The sequence below is a fragment of the Atta colombica genome, unplaced genomic scaffold (assembly GCF_001594045.1).
Source record: "Atta colombica isolate Treedump-2 unplaced genomic scaffold, Acol1.0 scaffold69, whole genome shotgun sequence".
In the NCBI taxonomy this organism is placed as follows: domain Eukaryota; kingdom Metazoa; phylum Arthropoda; class Insecta; order Hymenoptera; family Formicidae; genus Atta; species Atta colombica.
In genome coordinates, this window is record NW_017259560.1 from 744,705 (window position 1) to 761,012 (window position 16,308).

The 16,308-nt window shown below is 32.5% G+C and overlaps 2 protein-coding genes across 11 annotated transcripts in view; one reads left to right on the top strand and one right to left on the bottom strand.

Annotated features, from left to right (window-relative positions):
* The window catches only part of LOC108692306 (G protein-activated inward rectifier potassium channel 3-like), a 73,723-nt gene that overhangs the window by 22,908 nt on the left and 34,507 nt on the right, over positions 1-16,308 (top strand). The window contains exon 1 of one of the 10 annotated variants that reach the window (XM_018200500.1): positions 15,734-15,847. The exons of the other annotated variants lie outside the window; for them this stretch is intronic. The gene's annotated coding sequence lies outside the window, so the exon portion shown is untranslated. Of the gene's footprint in view, positions 1-15,733; positions 15,848-16,308 lie in introns of those variants that run through there. 10 annotated transcript variants of the gene reach the window in all.
* On the bottom strand, positions 10,734-12,428 carry LOC108692310. The gene is made up of 3 exons (XM_018200504.1): positions 12,355-12,428; positions 11,146-11,319; positions 10,734-11,059 (listed from the first exon to the last, which is right to left on the bottom strand). The coding sequence occupies exons 2-3, from the start codon at positions 11,302-11,304 to the stop codon at positions 10,856-10,858; spliced, it is 363 nt and encodes a 120-aa protein (XP_018055993.1). The 5' UTR covers positions 11,305-11,319; positions 12,355-12,428; the 3' UTR covers positions 10,734-10,855.

Sequence of the window (16,308 nt, forward strand, 5' to 3'; positions counted from 1 at the left end):
TAATAGTTTAGATTCATAATTCATAATAATTATATAATTATATAACTATATAATTATATAAAAAATTGACATATTTTATATACAATTATATGTAAAATATGTTCATTTATATAACATTTTTTCCTGGATTATATTTAAAAAATCATAATTTGTAACATTATATTGGGAATGTGCATTAATTTTCAGAGATTTTTTGATAAAAATACGGCTTTATTGTAAAAAAATGATTACAAATTGATCATTCAAAATATTGTCCATCGCTAGCTACTATTTTTTCTTATCTTCCAGGTAATAGGATTCTACGTCGAAAAAACAACACATCTTTTAAAGTTCCACGAATCGACTTATTTTTGATATCTTCGTGAGAATAGAAGCGACGAATGGAATATCTGGAGAATATGGCGGGTGATAGAACATTCCAGTTAAGTTTCCTTGACCGGTTTCGCAACATGTAGTCGAGCATTGTCGTGGAAAATCACTTTGTCGTGTCTTTTCACATAATCTGGCCGTTTTTGCTTCAATGCTCGACTCAGCATCAATTGTTATTGTAGTGTTCCCCAATGATGATTTCATTGGGTTGGAGCTCATATGCTACACCTAGCTGATCCCATCAAATACAGAGCATGAGCTTGGCGCCTGAATATTCGGCTTTACCGAGATTGATAGTTCGCCTGGCTTGCACTATGATTTTTTGCGCTTCAGATTATCATAGAGTATCCATTTTTCATCACCCATCACGATAAGATGCAAAAAACTTTTTCTTCTATGTTTTTGAAGCATCAATTCACAGGTCATTTTGCGCCTTTCAACGTCTCTCGGCTTCAACTCGTACAGCACCCAATTTCCTTGCTTTTGAATCATTTCAATGGCCTTTTGGAATGGCCTTTGGAATGGAAATCGTTGATCAACATTTAATGATTCTGCAAATTCTTGCATTTCTCAGGTCTTGATCACGTAAAACTTCCACTTCTTCATCTTCAAACTTTTTTGACCGTTCCTTGTCTTCCGAGTCAAAATTACCTTTTTTATAGCGTCCAGTACTCACGTGATGAAATTGATGGAGTATAATTCATCATACGCTTCCGACAGCATTCGTTGACTTTCAGCAACACTTTTCTTCAAATTAAAAAAGCAAAGTTTCCCGCAAATTGCGTTTTATTGACATAAAATTCGACATATTCAATGCTCAAAAAAACAATATTATACTTCGGGAAAATGATACATACTGAAAACTAAAGTCACATGATGATGCTTTGAACATGAAGGTAACAATAATATGACCCGATGCAAGTAGTATTAGTTACGCCATCTCTTGAAAATCCTTTAAAATTAATGCACATTTTCTTCAAATTTATGATAATTGTGACACTTGCAGCAATGTTTGAATGCATTATCACAATCGCATTCCGAATTAAGATAAAGTTATCGAAATCGCAGCTCCTATAATAAATTGCACTATCTCGCTTAAAAATTCAATTATTGTATTTACATACTTTCTTATGATTATTTAAGAACATTACTCCATTATACTTGTAGCAACGATACTCCATTATACTTGTAGCAACGCTACTCCATTATACTTGTGACATGAAGCACAATAGAAGTGTTTATTTACATAAATAAAAAATAAATAAAAAATAAATAAAAAAAGTTTATTTACATAAATAAACAATTATAATAGTTGCTATTTTTCTACGTATTTCATAACAGAACTACAGAAAATGTAAATTAAATAGTCTAAGTTTTGATATTTGTCGCGTAATTAGAATATTATTAAAATTAAATTAATAGAGTTAAAGTTTGCTTTGCATTTTTATAGATTAAATAAATAAAAGTTTTAAAAATGCTCTAGTTTTCTAAATCACACCATAATATAATTTTAAATCGTATATGATGTAATTTCCTAAATCCACAATCTAAATCGCACGTTGCCTACATTATATTTTTTACATTTCTTACATTTTTATTCCATTTATTATGTAAAAATGTAAATCTACGAAAGTGTTTTGTTTCATATAAAAACTTCTTAAATTACTTCTTAAAATTATCATGTGCTTCAGAAATTATGAAAAATATATTCTTAAGTTTTTAACAGCATATAATAATTTTTTTTCTTAAGTAATTTAAATAAATTTTTGCATTATTATAATATTTTAAATAAGGAATATTGGTATGATGATGATTTAAAAGGGTATTCTAATCCAAAAGTCGAAGTTTTATGCTATTTTTGCGAATTTTTTAAAAATATAAAATTTTTTTAGATAGAGTTTTTTCCTACATATTTATACATATTTGAAATATATTTTAGAATTGTTTTATTAAAAAGTAATTATCAGTATCCGATATATAAATAAACAAAGTAATGAAAAAAAATGGTCCAGCTGCCACGATTTCAGTTCCTCTGCTCATCTGAGACTAAAACACCAAAAAAATTCTTAATTAGAATAAGTTTGACGGATACTAGAACGAAAAAAAATGCTATTGTAAAAATTTTGAAAATGACGTCATGTCAAAAATTAAATTTTTTTCACCAAAATGGTTGTAAAAATTATAAAAAATATATTTCGACTTGATCGTGATAGGGACTAACCATATATATGCTGATGATATGTGCACATGTTGAACTCGATTGGTTAACTGATTTTCGAGATATCATGGCAGTCAATTTGAAAAAAAAATGATTTTGAGAAAAACGCGTTTAAAGTTTTTTGCTTGCTATATAGAGATAATTTTACTTACGATTAATCAGCTACTCTGGAGCTATAAAGGAAACCTTCCTTTTCGTAAAAATGTTGCAGAAATCCTTTTTCTTCTCTATGATTTGCTTTCTCTTCTCCAGCGAAGTCAGTAGAGCGCCACTCCAAGTGAGCTTCCCAGGAGTTTGCGTACAATTTCTGCTTGCTGACCATTCCCATTACAATCATAACTTTTAAAATTGATATGATATATATGAACTTGATTAAATTTTTCATCTTTATTATCCATTTTTAATATGACGTGTGTAAATAAATAATTTACGTCCGCTCGTCTCAACGTTTAAAGTCACACTAAGCTGAGAAAACAAATGCTCCATCACAGGAAGATCAAACTTAATCGTTAGACAGATTCTTTAGAAAGACCACATTCCAAATGTATACGGTCTTCCAAGATTTTTCAACCTTAACCGAAATAAAAATGTCAATTAACACTGCTTTATATTCGACTTTATATTCGACTCGGGCTGCGTGCCGGAGACCCTATCAGATTCTATAACTTTGTTAATTTTGCAAATTAAACTAATTCCTTTTACAGATAATTTTTATGCTAAATACTTGCGAAATATATAAAAAAAATCGATTTTTTGTTTCACTAAAATACCCTCTTAAGTAACAAATTTCTTCATTGCCAAAATCGCATCATATTGAAAAAAATCCTCATTTTAAATGTTAGTGTAAAAAAATTATAAAGAAATAACATAAGAAAGGAAAAAGATTGCAATTACGTAAAAATAAGAATAAGAGGAACCTCCAATAGCCTTAATCTTGACAAATGTCATAATTATGAATATTGGAAGAGGTTTTAATCATCAATCGGATACCTTGGGTAATGTTAACGCCACATTCACAGAAAAAAGTTGTATCAGTAACTATAAATTTATAATTAAATAGCGCCTCAATTATATATATTATATTATAAATATAATTCTAATAAGAATACTAAATTATATAAACTAAGAAAATATAATAACATTAATCATATAGTAATATTATAAATGACAATATTACTATATTACTATATTTTTTTAGTTTATTTACTTTACTCTAGATAACAAAATGTTAGCAGTATATCGACAGATTGGTAGCAAATTTAATCAGAAGATATTAGCAGATTTAATCAGAAGATATTAGCAGATTGGTCACAACTGTCGTTAGCAACTAATCACAAGATGTCGCATTCTGTTCTACCGATAGAACCTGTTAACATTCTATGCAAACAGACGGCAGCAGAAATCAAACAGAATCTGCTGACAAAATTTGATAGCAAATTGGCAGTAGAAACCGAACAAGATCTGTTGTTTTTATTTCAAACCACTTGGTTTCTTATAAGAAATTTTGCGTATATATAAACAGTTATATATAATTATACATAATTGTATATTTATATATACTAAAAAAAAAATACTGAAAACTGGACACAATCAATAAAAATTTTATTGCTAAAATATTATTGATTAATTCCACATTTCAAAATATATGAGAAAGTTAAAATAGTCCAAAAAATATTTGGAGAATCAGAAAGCACACTTTGAAAGAGCTTGGGAATCTCTAAGAGATTTGCCTATTTCATTTACATATGCCAATTCTTATAAGATTTCTGGACGTTTTCTTCGTTTTCTTGAGAATCAAATCCATCTCTTGACGAGTATATGAAAATGGCAGATTTTGCTCAGTTTCTGTTCGCAATCTGCTATCAGGTTGTACAGCAGATTCTGTTCGGTTTCTATTTGCTGCCAATTTGCTGGCATAGCTTGTCAGCAGGCTTTGTCATATTTTTGACAACAGTTTGCTAACAGTAATATACGTATAGTATACGAGGGTTGTTTAATAAGTACCGTATTTGACGACTGAGGGCGCCTCTGACTAAAAGTCTGTATACCATCGTATAACGCCATTTTTTGAACGACGCAAGTAAAAATTTCAGACAGCTGTACTGGTTAATTTAGTTTTTATAACAATTGAAAGTTGACGAGTTTGTGCATCGTGGAGAAAGAGCAATATCGGTCTGCATTCGATTCCTGTTTTTGGAAGACGTGTGAAGAAATCAAAGAAAAGTTGCATGCCATATATAAGGACAACGCATCTTCGATGACTACCATAAGATATTGATACAACGAATTTAAGCGTGACCGAACAACTATTTTTGATGAAGAGCGCCCAGGTCGTTCGATTGAGGTGACTACGGAGGATATGGTCAACAAAATCTATGATATCATGTTAGCAGTCCGCCGGATGAAGATCAGAGAGATTGCTAACATTGTAAAGATCTCAACTGAACTCATACAAAATGTCCTACACGAAACATTGGGCATGAAAAAGCTATCGGCGAGATGGGAGATAGGATGCCGCGTTTGCTCACAGTGGAAAACGGAATCAAAACAACAAAAACGGAATCGCATGACAACTTCAAAGCACTGTTTGGCATGTTTAAGCGCAATCCGAAAGAATTTCTGCGGCGTAATGGTGGATCCATGTTTCGTCACTGTTGACGAAACATGGATCCACCATTATACACCAGAAACGAAAGAACAGTCTAAACAGTGGGCTAAATCCGGCAAATCTGCTCCAAAGAAGGCAAAAACGGTTTCATCGGCCGGAAAGATCATGGCCATCGTTTTTTTGGATTCGCGAGGCATCATTTTCATCGACTTTGGAGAAGGGAAGGACAATCACGGGACAGTATGCTGATTTATTGGACTGATTCGACACTGAAAAAAAACGGCCTCATTTAGCGAAAAAAAAGTGCTCTTTCACCATGATAACGCACCAGCTTATTCGTCCGCAATCGCTATGGCAAAACTGATCGAATTACGCTACGAATTGTTGTCTCATCCACCCTTCTCCAGATTTGGCCCCTTGCGATTTCTATTTATTTCCAAACATGAAAAAAATGGTTTGGCGGAAAGCGCTTTGCATCAAATGAGGAAGTCATCGCCGAAACAGAGGCCTATTTTAAGGAGTTCGACCAATCATATTTTTTAAACGGTATAAAAATGTTGGAATATCGTTGGGCTAAATGTATCGAGCTGAAAGGAGATTATGTAGAGAAATAAAAAAAAAATTTTTTTTAAAAGTGGTTTCTTCCCTATTTATCAAACAGTCCTCGTACAATTATCTGAGTACAGTACAAACTCTGTGTACAATTTATTGCCTTCTGTAATTAAAAATTAGTAACAGACTCTGCTCAAAATCTAGCTCTTCAGATTTAGCTATCTGTGTACTTATTGTTCTTATTAAAATTTTATAATACATAATTACAAATTTTTGTGTGCATTTTTCCTTTATTTTCTAAATTCGAATCCAATACTTGCGCTTTGTATTGTAAACTGCAAATAGTTTTTTTTCTTAGAAGAAACTGACTTCTGCTATGTCCCTCTGATGACAATGCCGTGTACTGTTTATTCTGAGTGACTTCAGAGAAAAAGTTTTGAATGTATTCCTTAAAGTTAAAGTCTCAACAATTATTAATTAGTTACTATGATATAGAGTGCTTTATTAAAAAAAAATTTTTTGTCTAAACTGGAAAAATGTAATTGTTATATCTATTTGCATAAAGTCCAAGTGACTAACTTAATGTAGTTGAGTCACTATTTCACTTACTAAGTAATAATATCTACATTATTAATTATCAAAAATTAAAATTAACTATCAAATTGATATTAAAAAACGCATCTCAATAGGATTCGAACCTGGGATCTCTGGATTATGTATGAATTTTCTACGTTAACCGTTATATCACTTCTTCAATTATAATTATCAAATAAATGTGTTATTCATTCTCTACTTCAATTACAACCAGCTAAATTAGTAATGAAATTGTATAGATAATAAATAAAAATATCATCATTAACAGATATAATAAAGTATAAACAATTTACAAAGTGTAAATTTACATTATTGTTACAGTGACTATATTTTTTGTAATATTGTTGCGCACTAGAACTTCCCTTGAATCGAGTGCCAGACCGTTATGGCTCGTGAAGATAGAAAAAGATCTTCCCCCTGACGATTTCGTGTTTTATGTTCTGTTGTCTTTGACTCTGTTCTGAGTCTTTGATATCTGTCAATAAAAAATGTTCTCTTTTTCTAAGCTGTAATATTATATTTATTCCCATGCGAGTCTATATAAGAGAAGTTCGCAAAAGTTTCACGAATGTGCCTTTCATTACGCGTATGTAATAATATTCAGTACTTTAGTTGCTATTATTTTGTAAAACTTTAGATATTTAAATTGCAAAAGTTGTCAAATTTATAGTTGCCACTACTATTTCGTTTTTTCTCAGAGATGCATTCCAAAACTTAATTCTGTCAATTCCGAATATCTTTTATCTTTATTCAACATTTGGTGACAAAAAAACATAAAATGATACTAGAGTTGATAGAGTTGAATTTTGGAACACAATCCAGTGCGGTGATATAACTTTCAAGCCATATAACTCGAAAAGTATCCAACAAACGAGAATGGATTAAAATGGATTAAAATTTTTTAATGCGTACTTTAAATCCATGAAAATAGATTGAATGGATTGTATCCGAGCTAGCACTAGTTTAATATTCGAAAAAAAAAAAAACATTCATATTTAAGGGTTACAAATTCTATTCCTAAGATATTTATAATAAGTATATCTGAAATTAACTATCAAATTGATATTAAAAAACGCATCTCAATAGGATTCGAACCTGGGATCTCTGGATTATGTATGAATCTTCTACGTTAACCGCTATATCATTTCTTCAATTGATAAATGTGTTATTCATTTTCTACTTCAATTACAGCTAAATTAATGAAAGTAATGAAATTGTATAGATATAATAAAAATATCATCATTAACAGATATAATACAGTATAAACAATTTACAAAGTGTAAATTTACATTACTATGAAACAACATTAGGTAAGTGTCGGATAATCTAACCTCGCTTGGCCGATGTCGCGCGCCGTGATTAGCAAATATTCGAGCTGTGTTCAACTTGGTTTGTGAGTGTTCACCTCGATCAATCATTTTACTTTTAATTAAGAAGAAACAAAAGAACATAGCTCAATTATTTTTACATTACAACTTTTTTCAATTTAGTTGGATTAAGACGAAAAATTTCCTATTTATAATTTTGAATAATTTAAGTAGCATTTATGGTCCATTTTTAAATAAAAACTTTTTTTATTCTTCAATTAGATTGGAAAACTGCATTTCATATTCAGAATATTGAATTGAGCAGTATTCACGTACAAAAATTGCTGATATTATTTTTAAATGAACTAAAAAACTGTACTTCCTATTCACAATTTTGAATTGAGTAGTATCCACGATGCACACAGAAAATGCTAATATTATTTTTAGATTGAAAGGCATGGAAATATGTTCTATCCAATTTCTATAAATGAATAAAAATGCATTCAAGATTAAAAAAGATTCATTTTAACATTCATGAATTCATATTTCTAAAAATCTGAATCCATTTCAATCCATTCTTATTTGCTGGGTACTTAAGGCTCCTGACTAGTCGCGATGATGTTGAAATCGTGACGTCATAAGCGAGAAATGACACGTTGATTTTTCATGCGTGTCATTTGTAAATAAAAAAAAATTGAATGAAACGAAATGATGAGATCTTTAAAAAGTTGTGAAATTTGAAGAAGATTCTTTTTATCTCCCCTGATAGTCATCAATAAATAATCATAAAAAGTAAAGTGAAGACTTTTCGGCAGGAAACACACAATTTAACAGCTATTGAAAGTAGTGAAAAATATGCTTTTATATATAAAATTCCAGAATAACTTGTCTCCGATTGTTACAATTTTGATAAGTATGAGATGAAGTCACAATTTTACATAATAACAAAATGGCACGCAAAAAAAAATTTCGACGTCAATACGTTACTTTTCACTATAAGAGAGTTTTATTGTTAATTATCAAACATCCTGTATATATTATATATACACAGGGTGTGCCATTTTATTTTTGATCACCAAATATCTCTTGAATACTATTTTAAAGAAAAAAAGTTTGTTACTTTAAAAGGGACATAAGATGGTATCATTGATTTGATCTTGGGTGGCATTGTCAAGATTAGGGCAAGGTCACTTTGAGTTTTTTTTTAAATTAAATAAAAGCATTTATTTTTCATTACATGTCTTCGTAGCTCAAAAACTATTTAAAACACCATAAAAAAAAAGTTCTTTTATTAAGGCTTCTGAATACTTAGCTGAGAACTCTGCGTTGACGGTGGCAACACAGAATCAGATGGCGACCTGACGAAACCGGTAGCCCCATACACAGGTTCGTCGAAGGCGAGCACATGTACATGGATTCGTGCTTGTGTTACAGCGCCTTGCTACGATAAATAGCTGAACTTATAGGCGTAAAAATAGAGTCAATTAGGAGTGCCTGTAAGATCAACAGCACGTAGAATTCTGAAATCCTTTAGATACCATCCTTATCATATTACATTAGTTCAGGCCTTAAACGAAAACGATTGAAGGCAGAAAGTTGAATTGCCGATGGGCTGCAAATCAAATTTCTGGTTTCTTCAATTTCGTTATGTTTAATAATGAAACAACATTTTATAGCAATGGTACATTAAACCGACACAATAGTCATTATTAGTCGACGCAAAATCCAAGATAGTTCCGACAAGCGATGTTGACAATCAACATCGCTAGTCTTTAAATATAGGATGCGGAATTTTAAATTCTAAAATTTTGAACAGATCATTAGTCCTTATTTTTTTAATCGTACCGTTACCAGAGAAAATTATTTACATTTGATTCAAAAGACTGCCGAGGCTATCACCAAATGTTAACCTCGACACGCGATTAAAGATGTGGATTCAACATGAGCACCACCGCATTATTCTCGCATTGTAAAACTTTCTAAATACACACTGTGCACCTCGATGAATTGATCGCAGTGAATACGTCGCCGGGCCTCCAAGATCTCCAGACCTTATACCTGTAGATTTTTATTTGTGAAGCTATCTTAAAAATATTATTTTTTGAAATCCGCCAACAACGAGAAACGATATGAAAAGATGAATAAGAAATGCTTGCCACAGTATTCCACATATTATATTTAGTAGATATAGGTTCTAACCCACTAGTTAGTGCGTATACATGTGTGTGTGTGTGTGTGTGTGTGTGTGTGTGTGTGTGTGAGGGAATCAGGGAGAGGGAAGTGCTTCACAGACGTTGGGAAGGAGGAAGCACGTCACCGGGGTCCATGATAAAGGAGGAAAAGTTTTCCTTCTCTCTCTCTCTCACCTGTTTTCTCTTTAATCTATTGTCCTCTTTCTCCATCCATTGTTTCTCTCTCTTCCACTTGCAATCCTATACTTATTATTTGTGCTCTCTCTTTCTCCAGTTGCGCTCTCTCCCATGTTGTTTTCTTCTTGCACGTGATTTAATTAAATAGATATGGTATTTACAATTTTTAATGATACGACTTAAAAACTATGATAATATTATTATGATAATATTTTTATGAATTTTTAATAATATAACTTAGTAACACTAATTATAATAATATTTTTTTTTATCAATGTAATACAAATGGTCAAGCGCGCTTTCTTATTGACTAATTCAATACTACGAAGATATGAAGAAGATATGAAAATATGAAGATATGAAGAAAAAGTGGCGAAAATACTAGAGCTAAAATAATTTTAGAAGAAAAAAATATATTTTTTAACATACATTTATTTATCATGTAATGCAGTATGTATAATATGTGTAATATAATCTAAATATTATATATATCATAGACTATTAGTTCACATTCTATAAGAATTTTTGTCATAAATTTTGTAGCAAAGTGTTTGCAGCTTTTAATACAATTTTGTATTACTTAAAAATGACACAAAATATTCGAATTTCTTACTAACATCATGCATATATTGACTCATTTCATAGAATACATGTTCAATACATTGCTTAAGCTCAAATAAGAAAAGCACAATTGTTGGTTTAATGTATAAACATGCCATTTAATGTTAATTTCATTTCGTTATTCGTATCATATATTTTAACAAGTTCCACATTTAGATTTTGAATCGATAATGATAATGGGACTGACTACATTAATCGCTCGATATTTGCAAGGCAATCACATGTTCATACCTCTCGCATGAGGTATGAACATGTGATTGCCTTGATTATCGCCAATCGCAATTTGCACATGAAATGTAGATCTCACAACGATTCCAATATCCAGGAATTTGTACGCTGTAGATGTCAATGCATATTTCCTCATCGAGATACGGCATGTAGCGAGATTTCGAAGATATCCTAGACGATGTTTGAGAAAATGCTGTAGAAAAAAAGAAAACATGTAAATAGATCTTACAAAAATATATAATACGTAAGCAAATATTTTATAAAATTAAATAAACTTACTGTTTCTTGCACGCCTGAATTGGAACGTAATAGCTTGAGATATTTTATTTTCTCGGAGAACTTATAATTAGCAGTAGCTGTAACTCCATTGAAGCTCTCTGAACAATTGATGCGATAACATTGCGGAGTTCTTCTTTTAAATAGTGTTCCCTTCCACATTTTTTTTTACCCACCCTAAAATGGAGGGGACATTTTTTATATACATTACATACTTTGAAGAAGTTGCAACGTGGTCCAAGGATACCAAATTAACACATATCATAAGAATGCACTCTAACAATATCGAATCTTTTTTATCTAAAGAATCAATGCCAATGACAATAATAAAGTCTGTCTGCTCCTATTCTCTTTTTAAAAATGAATTTTAGACAGTGTATTCATTCTGGAATTTTGTTTATCTTCAGAAATATGCGAATTAATTTTTCACTGTAACTTTTATCTAGCATACGTTAAACTACGCAATGACATCACAAGAATGCATTTTGATATCAAACCTTTTTTTTATCTTTGGGAATCGACAGTCTCTGTTCCCATTCTCTTTTTAAAATTTTTTTTGGTCTATCTTTACGACTGCAATAAAAAATCGCCCCTTTAGAAACACGTTAAAATTTGTTAAAACATGTTCAAACATGTTAAAACGTGCAGCAAACTAAATGATGCATCTTTCCATACTATATAGAACAAAAAGATTTTTTTCTCTGGAAATTCATTTTATCAGTAATCGAGCAACAATTCAGAGACAATATTGATCAAATGAAGCGTGATCTCATAGCGCAAGCCGCTCAATTGAATACGCGAGAAGAGTTTCTTGCATAGGAACAGCGTTGCGATAATTTCATCGAATCACTGGAGAAACAGAATTGAATTAAGCGTCCGCGATTATCGACTGGAATTAAATCATTGATCACTTGTATCGCGCGACTCGAGAATTTGAAAGATACGATGCGTGGATGTTTCGTGTAAGTGGGTGCCCGGTATAGCGCGGGACTTCGATGGCGCGAGATTGATACGACGTTCGAAAGCCGTATATTGGCAGCCTGTGCTATGATAAAACTTTGAACACATCGAACTTTGCCAATTCCTCGAAGATGCGAAAAAAATAGTGTGCAAAATGTTCATTCAGAAACATTATATTAAGATAAATACAATGTTTAATGTGAATTTGTGCGATGAATCAGGCGATAAACATACAAATAAAAGTGTGAGTACCAGAAATTATAAACTCTCCGTTTATCCGATTTACACGAATGATACGCGTAGATTCGAATCTATCCTGATATCGCTGGAGGAATTCCAGGAGCTCGAGTGGGTGGATGCTGTCATGTATACTGAATTTAACAGCAAACATAAATAAGTACAATCCTCTACACGCGGGATGTCACATCGAATTCCCACGAGAAATTAAAATCAAGAGAGTGCAATCTCTAGGCAACGCGTGCTTCGCATGATCGGTGATTGCCGCTCTACACCCAGCTAAAAAACGCCGGAATGATCCTTCCATTACGGCTCATCGATACAAAGAGAAGCAAGCACGTCAATCTATTTGTATGTGCAGGATCCGCAAAATAATAACGTGAGACATTTTGTTGATCAAGGATCTATCCCACCTCGCAAATCAACAAAAATGAGCATAAAATACTTTTGCAATCGGTGTGTATATATTTAATTAAAAATTAAGAAAAAAATTTTTTTTGTAATAAAAAAATGTTCTTTATAAAAATAATTTTTTTTTAGATGCTTACGATCTATCGCAAAATTGGAGATTCACACAGCAGTGGAAAATTTAACAACTGTGCGATCAGGCTGCCTAGTGAGAACAACAGAGGATTAAGTTTCAGCAATTACTGCAGAAAGAAGCGCGTCCCATTTTGAAATGCACTCTGGAAAAAATGGAAAAGGGAGATATGGACATTAAGCTACACATATCAACATCATCAAGTTTTTAATATTATGTTCATTGCTCATACGATGACTCGCTGTTGAAATACCGGTTTTATCGCGATAACGATTGCATAACACGGTTCGCCGAAGAACTAAAAAATTTAGCACATAACGTCAAAACTATTTTATCGGCTAACGTTTCCATGACAGATTTTACACGAGACGATTGAATAAAATGTAACAGCGCTACGTACTGTCACGTGTGTGAGAAGCCGTTCGCAAAAGATGACATACGCGATTATTGTCATCTCATCGGGTGATATAGAGACCTCGCGCATTCAAATTGCAACTTAAATTACAAAGATTCGCATTGCATTCTCATAGTTTTTCATAATTTATCGGGATACGACGCATTTCACATTTCATCAAAATAGTCACTACTTACGAAGAATGTATAGATTTATTACCAATACCGAAAGAAAAATCCATTTCGTTTACCAAATACGTTGACGGCACCAAAGATGAAAATGATAAAAAAAACTTATATAATATAAAATTACATTTTATTGAATCGTTTAAATTTCTTGTCTCAAGTTTAGAAAAATTGGCATCGTATCTCGATAAAGATAAACTACGGATAATACATGAATTTTTTAATTTATCCGCAGAAAATTTCGATTTATTAACGCGGTATTTCATATGAGTATATGTTGACTGCGTTGAAAAATTGAAGGAAGCTGAGTTACCATCATGCGAATCTTTTTGTAGCTCATTGGTGGTACTGTATCCGAAAGCGTATCCATATTATGCGCACGCCGTGAATGTATAGCAGCTATTTTCCATTCGAACTCTCGGCGAATAAAGCGACCTGTATTTAAAAACAGATGTATTGTTGTTGTCTTTGAAAATTTTAGTTGCATCACAAGTTATGGATTCGACCCCGTGTATTATTATACACTACCAGGTTTTGAGACGCAATATTGAAACATACTCGCATCAATTTCGAATTACTCACAGACATCGACATGATAATGTTTATCGAGCGCGATATACGCGAGGGTCTGAGCCAATGTTCCAACAGATATGCAAGAGCCGTACAATAAGTACATGCAGTCGTATCCAATGAAATTGTCGACGTACTGATATACTATGCCTGATATACTATGACGTCAATTTATACGGTTAGACAATGATCAACCATTGTCATTTTCGCTGGGTCAACGACGTAAACAATTTTGATGTTATGAATGTCACGTTAGATTCATCGATAGATTACGTTTTCGAGGTTGATTTGGAGTATCTGCATTTCCGATGCGCACTCCGATTTACCGTTTTGTCCAACGTGCGAGAAATTACCCGACAAGCAAGAGAAGAAGCTTCTCACGACATGATAAAAAGCGTTACGTCATGCATTATCGCAATCTGCAGCAATGTGCTCGTCACGGTCTATACATTACAAAGATTCGTATACTGCAATTCGTATATGCAATCTCCACGGCTTAGTGAGTACATCGAACTCAATACAAATTTTAGAACTTTAGCAAAAAATGAGTTCGAGAAAAACTTATTCAAATTAATGAAACGCGGCAAGATCATGGAGAATGCGTAACCACGTCGATGTAAAATTATTAAATGAAATTACAAAATGAGAAGGCAGATACGTGTGGAGGCAATGATCACGAAACTTTCACAGTAGAAGCGTTTTTTCCGAGAACGTGATTGCGATAGAAATGCAAAAACTCGAGGTGAAATTCGACAAATCGATATACGTGAGTGCATCCTCGATATGGTATATCTAAAACGTGTGTGTACGAATTTCCACCACGAGTATATGTTATTTCTTTCATGAAAAATGTAAAATTATGTATACCAACACGGATAACCTTACTTATCTCATTGAGTGCGACGATGTCTACTGTTATGAAACTCAATATCAATAGATTCGATACAAGCAATTATGCAATCGACAATGCTTACGATATTCCTAGTAAAAAAGTTCCGGTTTAATGAAAGACGAAAACAATAGCACAATCATGATCGAATTCGATGATCGATCGTTGAGCTTAGAGCGAAAATGTACGCTTTGCGCATCGATAGCAAAAAAGATACTAAGAAGGCAAAGGGCGTCAAGAGCGTCAAGCGTTGTAGCGAAATCCATAACGTTCAATGATTATACGCAGTGTTTCAACAGTGACACAACTGAAATGACGCGCAGACAGTCGTGCATAAGATCGAAATTGCACGAAGTATACATCATATCCGAAAATTGCTCTGAGTCCGTACGACGATAAGTGGTACATTGTTCCAGATTCTACCGACGTGCTGCCATGGGGACATTATAAAATATTATTATAAAAAAATTTATTTTTTTTTCGCATTTATGTATTTTTTTTATTAATAAAAACATACTTGTATATAATGTATAATATGTACATTATGAATAGTATGTATGGACCGCATACCGATTCAATGCTTTCGCGCGTTGTACTCAGAGACGTGGAAGCAAGTCGATCCATTTATAATTTCCATTGTGTGTAAATTGTTTCACATATCGTTTTTCAATGTACGATTGAACGGTTCAACGACAGATGCCTTCAAGAAATGAAATGCCTTTAAGAAATGTTGAATAATGATTTATTTGTGTTTTTTCAAAAGTTTTTGCACGTTTGCGTTGTAAAATTCTTTTCCCATATTGGTTTACAAATTTTTCAGATATTTTCCATCATCTCGAATTATCTTTGCAATCGCTGAAGCCATCTCATTTCCACTCTTGGTTTTCAACAGTACGGCCCATGCGTATTTACTCAACACATCGATAACGGTGAGAATGTAAAAATAACCTTTGGAATCGTATAAGGGGGGAGTAAAGCATCTCGACTTAAAGCATATCAGCCTGTCACAGATCATCATATCCGTAAACTATGACACGTGTTTTCCGCATGGAAAATTTTTTCTCGCTGGAGCGTGCAATTCTTCTACCAATCGCCACTTTTCTTCTCAGACATGTTACGTTAGGTTATTATTGCTGTAATACGATTATTGTTATAATACGTAAAAAATCACAAAGTTCTTACGAAAATATTGTTCATTGGCATTTTGATGTCAACTAAAATGACTCCCGTTTTAATCTATAATAAAGTTAATTTCACGAAGCTCCTCGATGATAGACAATATTTTATAATTAGGCGTTGTGACCTGCCTGACGCGAGACCTCAAGCAATCGGAAACGAGCCACTAGCTCATTAAGACCGTCCCAATATAATGAATATAATCGCTTTTATT